At 43.8% G+C, this 11851-nt stretch overlaps 1 protein-coding gene across 1 annotated transcript; it reads left to right on the top strand.

Moving 5' to 3' along the window:
* Positions 1 to 1810: 1810 nt before the first annotated feature.
* atxn1l (ataxin 1-like) lies at positions 1811 to 7425 on the top strand. Its single transcript, XM_017478369.3, has 3 exons — positions 1811 to 2123; positions 3291 to 4402; positions 5256 to 7425. Exons 2-3 carry the CDS (start codon positions 3395 to 3397, stop codon positions 6462 to 6464), a joined length of 2217 nt encoding a protein of 738 aa, XP_017333858.1. The 5' UTR covers positions 1811 to 2123; positions 3291 to 3394; the 3' UTR covers positions 6465 to 7425.
* The last annotated feature ends 4426 nt before the right edge of the window (positions 7426 to 11851 follow it).

Genomic DNA, 11851 nt, shown 5'->3' with positions numbered 1-11851 from the left:
ATGATGGGTGGATTTGAGAAGATGCGTGTATATAAAACTTCAAACGTTGCTATAAAGGGTTAAAGGGGTTTGTTAAATGTAGGACCTTTGCAAATGGTGTTTTAGTTAAGCACACTTGTAGGACCATATGGAATGGCTGAAAGATTTACCTGCTTGACCTTGATGGAAAATACATATAATTTTATTATGCTGATAAGAAGACATGTTGCTTGGATCATTGTATATACCAATATACTATACCATATCACCTTCTCCACCCAGATTGGGATGTGTACATTTAAGATTTGATGAAGCTTCTTCTCACAGTACGAACGGCTACTTGGTCACGTTATAGGATATAAAGTGTAATCAGTGTGTGTAACTACAAAGTTTACTAATGTTTGGATATGTTCATCAGGTATAATCTGGGATGTATACCTAATGTATACCCAACAGTTAAGAATTACTTGTGGGAAGCATTATATAAATTCATAGGACACTTGTTGATCAAGTTATAAGTGTGTATTGCGCTAGAAGAATTCTGTGACTTACTAAACAGTAGGTCTAATTCTTTTCTGTGTCAATCCGTACCTCTGAACAGCAAGCATAATCTAAAACTATGAAACACTTCTAACAAGTGGTATTCTAAATGTGTACATTAAGTGCTTTGTGTTGGTCTAAAGCAGCTTCACTCTATGGCAGTAAATTAAGAACCTTGTGTTTGTCTAAAGTAGCTTCACTTTGTGGCAATAAAAGAGCAATTAGGTACATACCAGAAACTGGGTTTCTAAACAAAGCCCCCTAAGTTTGCAAATCAGTGTCAAAAGCAGAGATAAGAATTCCAGGAGGAAAGTACCAGATGGGGCTATAGGGTGAAGTATGTGACACAGTAAAAAAAAAAAAAATCCAGGTCTGGTAAAACTTTTAAAGAACATACAACGGGCTATGCATGCGCCACAAATATAAGGTACATATGGATGTGAATAATTAGTTAAGGCAATGGAGATTGGTCTGTTCTAGAAGGAAACGGTGAATGCCCCGCCTAGGGATAATTTTACTGCTTCAGAGAGGTATATAAAGACATGTTTGTGTATGTATAATTCGGACCCTCTGCAGACTGTCTTACTTTATTGTTTCAATAAAGTTAAGTTACTTTTTGACATCTAGAAACCCTCTGTCTCTGAAGTTTTTTGACTTAGGCTGGAAAGATTGATTTTCCTCGACAACATTACTTGTCATGTCAGAAAGCTTAAATACACCTGAACAGGGTTAATTAAAAAAAAATTATTTGTATGCAAATGTAATTTGCTTATAGTGAAATCAGAATACTGACATCATTGTTGGTCACCTTGTAGGTGGTCAGTTAGAAACTCGGGAACTTTTTTTCCATGCACAGAGTGTGATAATTATCCGTATCCGCTTCAGGTTCTGGCTGGCTGAAGGTTTTGGGTTGGTGGACTGTTTCTCAACCCATCAGAGACCACATCAATGACACCACTGTTCTATCTGATCCACTCGTACCTACAGCACACACACACTACAATGTCAGTGTCAGTGCTGTACTGAGAATAAACCACATCCCTAGTAATGTGGTGTGGTGGTCACTTTTCTCACATCACAGGTTTCACTCGTTACACACCTCTGGTCTGGAAGAACCTCCCCGTCATGTATGTTTTAACGTTTCCACTTCTCTAATAAACCCTAATTCCATCCAGACAGAGCTGTGTAGCTGAATCAGATGTTCTAGAGCTGTGAAAAATGTGGAGGGCGTAGCAGTCTAGGACCAGGGTTGGGAACCTGTAATGGGTGGGTTAGAGGGGTGCCAAAACTTTGTGCAGCGCATCAGACGGGCTACAGACAGTAACTGTACATCTACACCTTTAGGTGGACGTGTTAAACCGGCAACGCGATGTATAAACATGATACAGATTATATAAATATAAACACGGCGTCTGTGAACGTGCTCAAAACAGCGTCTATGAATGCGCCTACGGACCGTGACGTCATCAGTGCGCGCCGCTGGGGTTTCGTCGCTGGCCTCTGAAATGGGCACTAATCATCAGCCCTGATTTCACCGTTGATTTACGCCACTGACTCACCAAAAGCCGAAAGCTCGACCGTAGGCAGCATCATGACATGCCCGGGTAAGTCTGTGTTTCTAAAATAATTCGTTACGACCGAAATAACGCGTTTTCCAAGCCGTTGAATACGCGATTAGCAGCTTAGCAACGGGTGGCTAGGCTTTCGAGGTTGCTAGCTAGTTGGGATATCCCCGTTAATATACAGTCCAGGCAAACAAACATTTATGTTTTTAAATTTCCAGGTTAATAAAGTTGTCGTTTTAAAAGAACAACAGTGAATTTTCCGAGCGTGTCGTTATCTAAAGATAACCAGTATGCTCAAAATATGATATGTTTATGTTTTTTTTTTTTTTTTTTTTTTTTTTTTTTTTTTTTTTAAACAGGTTTCCTGTGCAGTTTTCCATCTTTGCTAGCTAATGATGTCCAAGCCCTCTCGCCCCAGCCACAGCTAGCTCTTTGCTAATAGTTCCGCCGGAGAGCTAAAATGAGTTTCAGTAATTGTATTTTTATTTCATTTTTTTAAAAAAGAGACAAGCTTTTTAAATGTGTTATTTTGTCAGCTACGCGTAAACAAATCATAAAAAAAATATAAAGTGACGTGCCAAATGAAATCTGCTGAACTACTGGCAGTAGATAGAACCTGAATGTTTGTCTCTTTTAATAATTCATAATAATTAATAATAACATAACTAAATAGCTCTGATTGCTTTTTAGAGTCACGAAATGTACTGTTTATCAAAGAGTTTTAAAATGGATATTGATACAGCCTTGTACCATTCAGATAATGATAGTAAACGATCACGTGTACAATATATAGACTGTGTTTGTTTTGTTAAGCAGCCTGTTTCTCCCTAAAAATATGTTTTGAATTTACATTTTAAATAGGTCTGCTTTTGTGATCGAGATCAAGCTACAGTGAATCCAGAAGTTATATTTTGTTTAATCTGTGTCGCTTGCATGCGTGTTAATCGATCCTTGCGCTAAATAAGTAAAGAATAAAACATAACAGGGAGTGCAGAGTGGCTTTCCATATAATGCCACGCCCCTAAGTCTTTTATTTCTCTTCTACTACAGCAATTTGTCGTGTTACTGACTGTGACAAAGCTGTGACACTGGAGACTCCTCCCATAACATAAATCCTCCGATTCGATATCAACTGCTGAAATTTAGGATTTATATATATATATATATATATATATTTTAGAATACTCATGGTATGTTTCTGTTTAGGTAACGTGATGGAAGAGCTGAACGAGAGGTTCCCAGAGGTGCCGTGTTTGTGGCTGTCAGGCCACGCCTCTCACTAACATCGTCCACGTGTAATCCAGAGCAGCATGAAGCAAGCTCACGAGCGCAATCAGGAGTGCCTCCCTCCGAAGAAGCGGGACCTTCCGGTTAGCAATGCTTCCACTGTTCCTAACAACAACAGCAGCAGCAGCAGCAGTAATACTGGAGGTGGAGGAGGAGGAGGAGAGGAAGCAGCGACGTCGTCGTCACAGAGCTCCGGAGCGAGCGGAGAACCTCAGGGTGGAAGTGGAGGCGGCGAATGGGTCCGGACTCAACCTAACCTGCATTTCGGAGTGGAGGGTCCAGAGAGCATGGCCCAGGGATTACCTGTGGAGCAGTATAGCATGCTGTATAAAGTAGCCGTTCCGTCGGTCACCTACTCGCCCACCAGCCTTCACCCGGTGCTGGGCCACATCTCTCCAGCCTACACGGTTCCCTCAACGCTCCTCCAGCACACAGGCATTCATTACCCTTCTCTCGGCTACGCTCCCATCCCGCAGTTCGTCAGCCCATCATATGCCACCGCAGTTCCCTATGCAGTCCCCCCAGGGTTCGTCCCCAGCTCCTTGATACCGGCTCAGTCTCACCTGGTGCCCTATCCATCCGTCATCCAGGAAGGCGTGGTTTCGTCCCCGCCTCAGCAGCAAGTTTCCGCTCATGCCTACGCCAAAGTAGCGGCTACAGGAGGCGTCCCGTTGGTGCTGGCGTCCGAGCAGGCAGTGGCCTCTTCGTCATCCTCCTCGTCCTCCTCGCAGCAGGCTCTAGGCGCCATCGGGATGATTCCGACGGCAGAGCGCGTCCCCGTGTTCTACCACACGTCGGCCAGCGATCGAGTCACGCAGCCTCAAAGCGGCTCGATGGAGCAGGACCGAGAGGTGAACGGAGGGAATCGGGAAAACGGCAGGGACGTGGTTTACATGGCGAGAAACGCGGTGGTGCGGCCGCAGCAGCAAGGCATGGCGATGACGATGGAGATGCAGATGGACCGGAAGATCTGCAGGCAGGAAGGAAGAGCATCGCCTGGCCAGCGCAGCACACCGGACATGGACCTGGAGGTGAGAGTATTATTATTATTATTATTATTATTATTATTATTATTATTATTATCACTCTGCTTTTTTTGCGGGATAAATTTAGGAGTGCTGTTACTGCTCTTAGTCGGATTACTGCCCAGTGACCTCCATTTGAAGATAATAAACAGGACCAAAAGCGATCTTTATAAAACATGACCAGTTGCTGAACTAGATTAGTTCCGTTTCGGTATTTTTTTTTTTTTTTTGAGTGCTCGTGGTTCACCTCTGGTCTATCAAGTGATCTTCATGTTACATTTATTATAATTTTGTCTGATAATATTTTATTTAATCGATCACGAATGGACGATCCATCTCCTGTTTCGTAATCGACACGATCGTGCTTGGTAATCGGGATTAATGCATTTCTGTGGAAAAATGCGAGAGGTAACGTTCCGCTTTTTTTGTTGCTGTTTAATTGTGACGTCGAAGCATTGTGAAACGATCCTTCCCCAAAATCAGCACCGTCTAACCTTCTGTGATGACAACTATTACTAATACTAACGTTGTTTTTGTTTTTCTTTGTATGTAAATAATGAAGGAACTTTTTGTCTCGTCATGTTTTTGAATCAGTATTCATCACACCATAAACTCTACTCCACTTCCTTCCTGTATTAGCTGTAGTACAGCTGCGTGGCTGGTTGAGCAACAGACTGTCTGAAAGCCACTTCTTAGAAAGTACCTAAGATTTTTTTTTTTTACGCAGGAAGGAAATGTAATTGCACAAGGAAAAGGTCTACAAATTGACTTGTTGTAAACCATGCAGCTTTTTTTTCCCTTTTTAAAGCCTTCAGGAACCTCAGTCTGACCTTTTGAGTGTGTGTTTGTTCGTACGCAGGTCCAACAAGTGGTGGGGCGTCTGGCGTCGCCGGTCCGCGGCGCGAGTCGGAGAGAGGGAGCGCACGGCTCGTCTCAGAGCAGCAGAGAGGTTCAGGGGGAGAGTAGGACGGCGTACACGTCGCACCCCGGCAGCCAGCTGGACCCTCGAGCTCTGCTTCATCCTCAGCACCCCGGTCATACAGTGATCCTGCCGAATGGGCAGCCGCTTCTCCTGCCCCTGGACTACCATCCTCTTCCTCATCCTCATCCCCAGCCTAATAACGACACCGCAGCCGAAACGCCACAGCACAAAATCTCAGATGCCTCAGGCGTGGCCGAGCGCGTGCTGGCGACGGAGCTACCCGCCGTGCCAGCTGTCCCCGCCGTGCCTCCGCCCTCGCACTTCACCAAGGGCGCCATCATCCAGTTAGCAACGGGCGAGCTGAAGCGCGTAGAGGATCTACAAACGCAGGATTTTGTACGCAGCGCCGAAGCCAGCACGGGACTGAAGATCGACTCGAGCATGGTGGTGGACGTACGTGCTAGCTCCCAGAGGCCCGGTCTGGTCGCGCTACGCTTCGCCGTCGGCGAGCGCCAGAGCAAAGTGAGCATCGACGTTCCTCCCGAGCACCCGTTCTTCGTCTTCGGTCAGGGCTGGTCATCCTGCAGCCCAGAACGCACCGCGCAGCTCTACGGCCTCACCTGCCACCACCTCCAAGCGGGCGACGTCTGCGTATCCATCACACTTCAGCAGCATTCGGCCCCGCACCAAAAGCCACCGTCGATCTCCCAGCAGCCGCAGCAACCGACACACAGCAGGACTTCCGCCAAAGCCAACTCGACGTCAGGAGCGTCCTCCAGCCAACCAATGGGACCTCCGGCGCCCCAGATCCCGCGGCCAGCTCAGGGTCAGCTCAGGACGGAACGCGTTCACCGAGAGAGAGCCGACAAGGACGAGTCCTTAAAGCTGAGCGCCTCGGGACACGGAGACGTGCCCTCCAGACCCGACAGGACTTCGGCGGAGCACACGCGCAGCCAGAGCAGTTATTATTTGCACACCGAGGCCCACGGGCCCTCACAGAGGCGTTGGTCAACCCCCGGTTTCCAAAGATACCCCGTCAAGAGGGAGGAGGGAGGCCTATCCGCGCCGCCGGGCTCCTCTCGGCCCTCGTTCATCCCTCAGGAGGTCAAACTATCCATCGAGGGGCGCTCCAACGCCGGGAAGTAGCAGCAGACGCAGGAAGAAGGACGCAATGGCAAGAGGGGAGGAAAGTGTCAGAAATGCGTGGGAAGAGAAAGAGAGAATGTAGCCTAAGAATGTTTTTTCTTTTATTTTTCTTTTGAGATTTTGCACACGAAAGATTTTATACACACACATTGTTTTTTTTTTTAGGCAGCCCGAGAGCACTCGGGGTCGAGCTCGTAACGACGGCAAGACCGCCGACCATCTGGACTAAACGCTCCAGCTGGTGTATTATCTACCAAAGCCTTTCACGCTCTGTAATTCACTTACAGATGAAATATCATTAGTTACAACGTGTATTGAAGAACGTAACCAGAGGGGAGGAAACCGGATGCAGCCATAGGATCTTCACAATTACGCCCGTTTTCCTCCCCGTATATAAATATATATATATAGATATATTAAATACACCCTGTACTTGATGGATAGTTTGGACTACCGAAAATCTAAAAGAAAGGCTCTCTCTTTCTTTCTCTCTCTCTCTCTCTCTCTCTCTCTCTCTCTCTCCCCGAGTGTCGTCGCTTTACTTTACAGCCGCTCTCGCTTTTGACTCGGAAGTTTTGTTTTTCTTTTCACGGCACATCGTCCTCACACGACTACACACCACCTTTCTTTTCCCTTTCCCTTCAGGGCCGGCGTTTTGTTTCTGTTCTCCCTTTCATTTGTAGCTCGTGAACGATCACTTCTTCCCGAATCAATCAAACAAAACGACCAACAATCAATATTTAGGAACGGCGTTTAAAAAAAACAAACAAAAGCGTATCGGGTCACGTCTACACTGTCCGCAGTATCGTGCTCTGCCTGTCCCACATGTTTTGTTTTGATTCGTTTGTTTGTTTGATTGTTTGTTTTTTCCTATATTAGTATTAAGGGTTAAGAATCAGCATTCCAGCGTATACATTTTCCTTTTCGTGGAGACAGTGTTCGGTGTCGGGGGGGGGGGGGGGGGGGGGGATCTTCGCCGCTTTAGTAAAAAGAAAGAGAGAAACGTGGTACAGGTCCTAGCTGATGGAGATTGATTTGGGCTTTCCTTCTTTCCCCTATTTTATTTTCTTTTTTTTTTAAAGGAAAAGATGATTGCTGTGGAGTGAATCACCACGGACGGGTTTTAAAGCAATAGCTCGACTCGTTTGATTTTCCTCGTGTTGTTCAGAATGTTTTAAAAAATTGTGACGATTCAACGGTCCGTGTGAAGAACCGACTTCCCAGTAGCAATGCACGACGTTATTTTTCATTTCTAAAGAATTCTCACCAGCGTGGGTTTCAATCAGGGCACGTACGTGACCTTTTGAAACGACACGATGTCACTCTCTCTTCTTCTTTTTCTTCTTCTTCTTCTTTTTCTTCTTCTTCTTCTTCTTCTTCTTCTCCTTCTCATCATGTTTTTAGTTATTAGATTCCCGGTCCTGAGATCTGAGCGCACCTTCTTTTTCGTTCGGTCGTCGTCGAGATATTATTGTACGATGTAGGATTTCCTTCTCTGCAAAGTTACTCTCGATGACTCCGGTCATTGCACGTCAGGGCCGGGCGATGCGACGGGAGTTTCGTGATACTCCGCCACGAAGCCTTTCTACGATACACTGCAAAACAGTGCTGCTGCGTTACAAAAAAAGGGACTTAACATCTTGAAAAAGGAGCGATTTAACAGTGATGGAGATGTACAAAATTAAACGCATCTCGGATATTTGAGTATCGTGACACAATTTATCGCCGTATCGATATCGTATCGTCACATCGTCCAGCCCTGTGGTGGTGGTTTTTTTTTTTTTTTTTTTTTTTTTTTAAATAGTTGATTTAATACACACTGACTTTTTTTTATTTATTTTTTTTTTTTATTCAATTTTTTTTTTTTGTATGAAGGGAAAACTTTCAACACTTTAATTTTTTTTTAAACTTTTTATTTATTTTTCTTTGTGAGAAACTGACAGGCGTGCTCGACACTGTTTACAAATTAGCCAAGAAGAAATGCTGCAGTTTCATCACTGATTTATTCTTATTCTTCTTCTTCTTTTTTTTTTTTTTAGGTTAGTTATTCAACAAAATGTAAACCGAGAAAACGTAAGTGCAATTAGACCTGGCGTTTTAAAAAGTAAACGGAGTCGTTTCGTGATTTTTAAAAAAACAAAAAAAAAACGTTTTTAAACATTGTTTATTGGGTGTAATAAAATAGGTTACCATGCTTTAATGTTAAAACAAACCGCATTATTTATCAAATAATGTAACGTATTGCCATACCTCTATTCCCAGGCTGCCTGAAACGCTCGATTTCTCCAAAGCCCCTCCTTCCGAAAAGCCCAGAGTGCTCTGATCGGCCAGCTGACCCTTGCGTTGCGATTGGCCGAAAGCCTCACGTGCGTTTCGGAAGGCTAAACCGAGGGTTTTTGCTTTCGCGCCGAAACGCACAGCGTCTCCGCAACATGGCGCCTGAATTCACTGAAGCCTCGCGTTCTATCTCCGCACCTGCCTTTGGCCGGGACTGTGCTGACACGGCATGCCGTGACGTAGAGGAGTCGCGGGAGTAAATCTGGATGAGGCGTTTCGGGCAGGTCTGGAGCAGCGTTCTCTGTTCGATTAGTAAATAAATCCTTTTTGGGGAGACCGTGAGCTTTGCGACTTTGCAGATCTTCTACAGGCACAAACGGATATGTTACACACCCAAACAAAAGGAACACCTGAAAAATCATGAAACGACTCCTTTGAATATGAACACGAACGTCGGACGGCGTTCCGAGATATGAGCTTGACGTTCCCGTTTTTTTTTTTTTTTTTTTTTTTCCCCCTCACATTTCATTTTTTAATTCTAGTTCTACAGGAAAGAAAAAAATGCATTTTATCATAAACGATGCTTTTAAAAGATGTCAAGTATTTTAAAGGAAAGAACTTTTTTTTTGTTTTTTTAAAAAATTTTTTTTTGCTTGTTTGTGTTCAATGGTGACTTAATAGATTTTTCCCCCTACTGGTAGCATTAACTCTCACCTCGGATACAGATACGTACACTGACTGGTGATTTGACCTCGATGACTATATTTAGCTGGTGTGATGGTCTCGTACGTGTTTCTGGTTTCGAATCAGCTTTTTTTTTTTTTTTTTTTTTTTTAAATCTGATTTTCCCACCGTGCGCTCAGTGGTGCAGGTTATTATTATTATTATTATTATTTTAATTGCGTAAATATCATGCGTAGATCTGTTCTCTGAAGTGGTCTTATGTATTTCAAGTTCAGTGGTTTGACACACTCCACGTCTGTGCTGTTTCTAATTAGGGATGCATCGATAACGCCCCATACGCACCGAGTACGAGGACATTATTATATTTGGTACTCGTCGATAGTGATACTGACAGAAATGAGTACTAATAATAAGTATTAATCAGACAGGGACGTCGTGGAGCGTTTCTTTAGCAGGACATCGTACACCCGGGTCACCCGATGTCAGACGTTGATATCGGATTTTTTTTATTTAAATTTTTTTTTTTTTTTTTTTTTTTTACAGCCAATCGATGCATCCCTATTTTCACTTTTCACCTCTCAGAATAAACCTCCCCGCCTCAAGACGTGACCGCTCTGTTACAGCCGGTCTGAACAGACTCCGTACAATCTCATTCCTTTTCTGCGACATGACCAAAAAAAAAAAAAAATTTTCTTTCCAGACAAGCAAATGCAGTACGTAAGTCATTCCGCTCATTTAAACAGTAGGCGTTTATCACCCAAGCAATATCCTTCCACGGAGAATTACCGGAACGGTGTACGACCTCAGCGCTATGTTCTATGCAGTAAGTGCAAACGTCTTAACTCTGGCAGCCGTGAGCTCGTTTACTCAACAAAGGAACTGGACGGATTTCTTTTCTGTCGTCGTTTTAACGACTCGCCCCGGTCGCATTTTAGTTCCCCAACCATCATAGAGAAACTCCTTAAAGGGGAACTTAACGGTTTAAAAAAAAAAAAAAAAAAAATTCTTGTAAAACCCCGTTCACTGTATCTGTACCATGTGATTTACTGCAGAAACGTGTCCCGGAACTGAAAACCTATTCACGGCTTTCAATGGAAGTCTAAAGGCAGACGCTGAACCGAATTTAAAAGCAAACGATTACGCCATTTCTAAAACGCAAAATCGCTCCCCTTGCCGTTACACATGAACCGTAAAGCTGTTCCAGACACGAGACTGACATCACACACACACACACAAAAAAAAATCTGCATTTCTGTATCAAAGCTTTCTATATTTCCCAACTTCCTGCCGTGTGAGTAACGCAGTTTCAAAAGTAGTTCCGGTTACTTTACACCTCCCTGAATCCGTACGCCATGAGTGCCTCACGACGTTTTTTGCACATAAGCACAAATTCTTCCATCTGAGAAAGCAGTCCCGTCTCTGAAAGGATCGGTTCTGTATGTTTTCGAGTTTTATTTCCTGACCAATCCGACATCTGCCCATAGACTTCCATTTTAAGTGAGTTTGGATTAAAACTGTTTTTTTTTTTTTGTTTTTTGTAGTTTTCGGTGAGCAGAAATGTACTGAAATTCGGTACAATATATAAGTATGTATGCGCTACAGGTGCAATGGATGGACATTTTGTTTTTTTTGTTTTTTTAAACAACGAAATAAGTTTCCCTTTAATTCTGTTGCATTAATGGAATAATTGAGATGGTAGCTTTTTTTCTGTGAGCAGTCAGATTATGTTGCTAAAACGAAAAAACTTCACAAAAGTTGAAGCGTGTCATGTTGCTCGGTTACTGTACATCGCGTGCGTGTGTGTGTGTGTGTGTGTGTGTGTGTTATTCGTCACCCTCACTTCTCCGTGTCATCTCAAACGCACTGCCTTACTGACCCCCGGCTAAAGGAGGTCAGATTGTGTGTAATGAATCGCTTCAATCCTGTGCACTGTAACTAAGGGGAAAAAAATTGACGTTTTGTTCGTGCCTTTCCTGTATCTCTGTGTGTGTGAGTGTGTGAGTGAGAGAGAGAGAGCGAGAGATCCATCGTGCTATACACATGCAGTCGTCATTTTGCTTCGACCATTAAGGGCTGATTTATACGTCATTAGAAATATATGTATATATATGTATATGTGTGTGTATATATAAGCGTGGTATAAATGTGAGCACTAGAGGGCAGTGTGGAGAATACGTGAATGAAACGTAACGAAAAGGAAAGTCTGGCGTTTTACTGTTGTAGGACGTAAAGATTTCCGGTTATAGCCTTCTAAAGAAAATACGTATGATGCCGGTTATGTCATTTGAATCAAAGCGGTCCAGGTTTAAACAGAGTTCTCGAACGTGAGCTCGAGATAATAACGAGATTTTTTTTCAGCCCGTTAGCATGTTTTCGTTTAAGTGTCGTCATCGGCGCTACCGTGTCCGGCGTCCTCCTATCAGTGG

The sequence above is a fragment of the Ictalurus punctatus genome, chromosome 10 (assembly GCF_001660625.3).
Source record: "Ictalurus punctatus breed USDA103 chromosome 10, Coco_2.0, whole genome shotgun sequence".
Lineage (NCBI taxonomy): Eukaryota > Metazoa > Chordata > Actinopteri > Siluriformes > Ictaluridae > Ictalurus > Ictalurus punctatus.
This window is presented reverse-complemented; position numbering and strand designations above follow the sequence as displayed.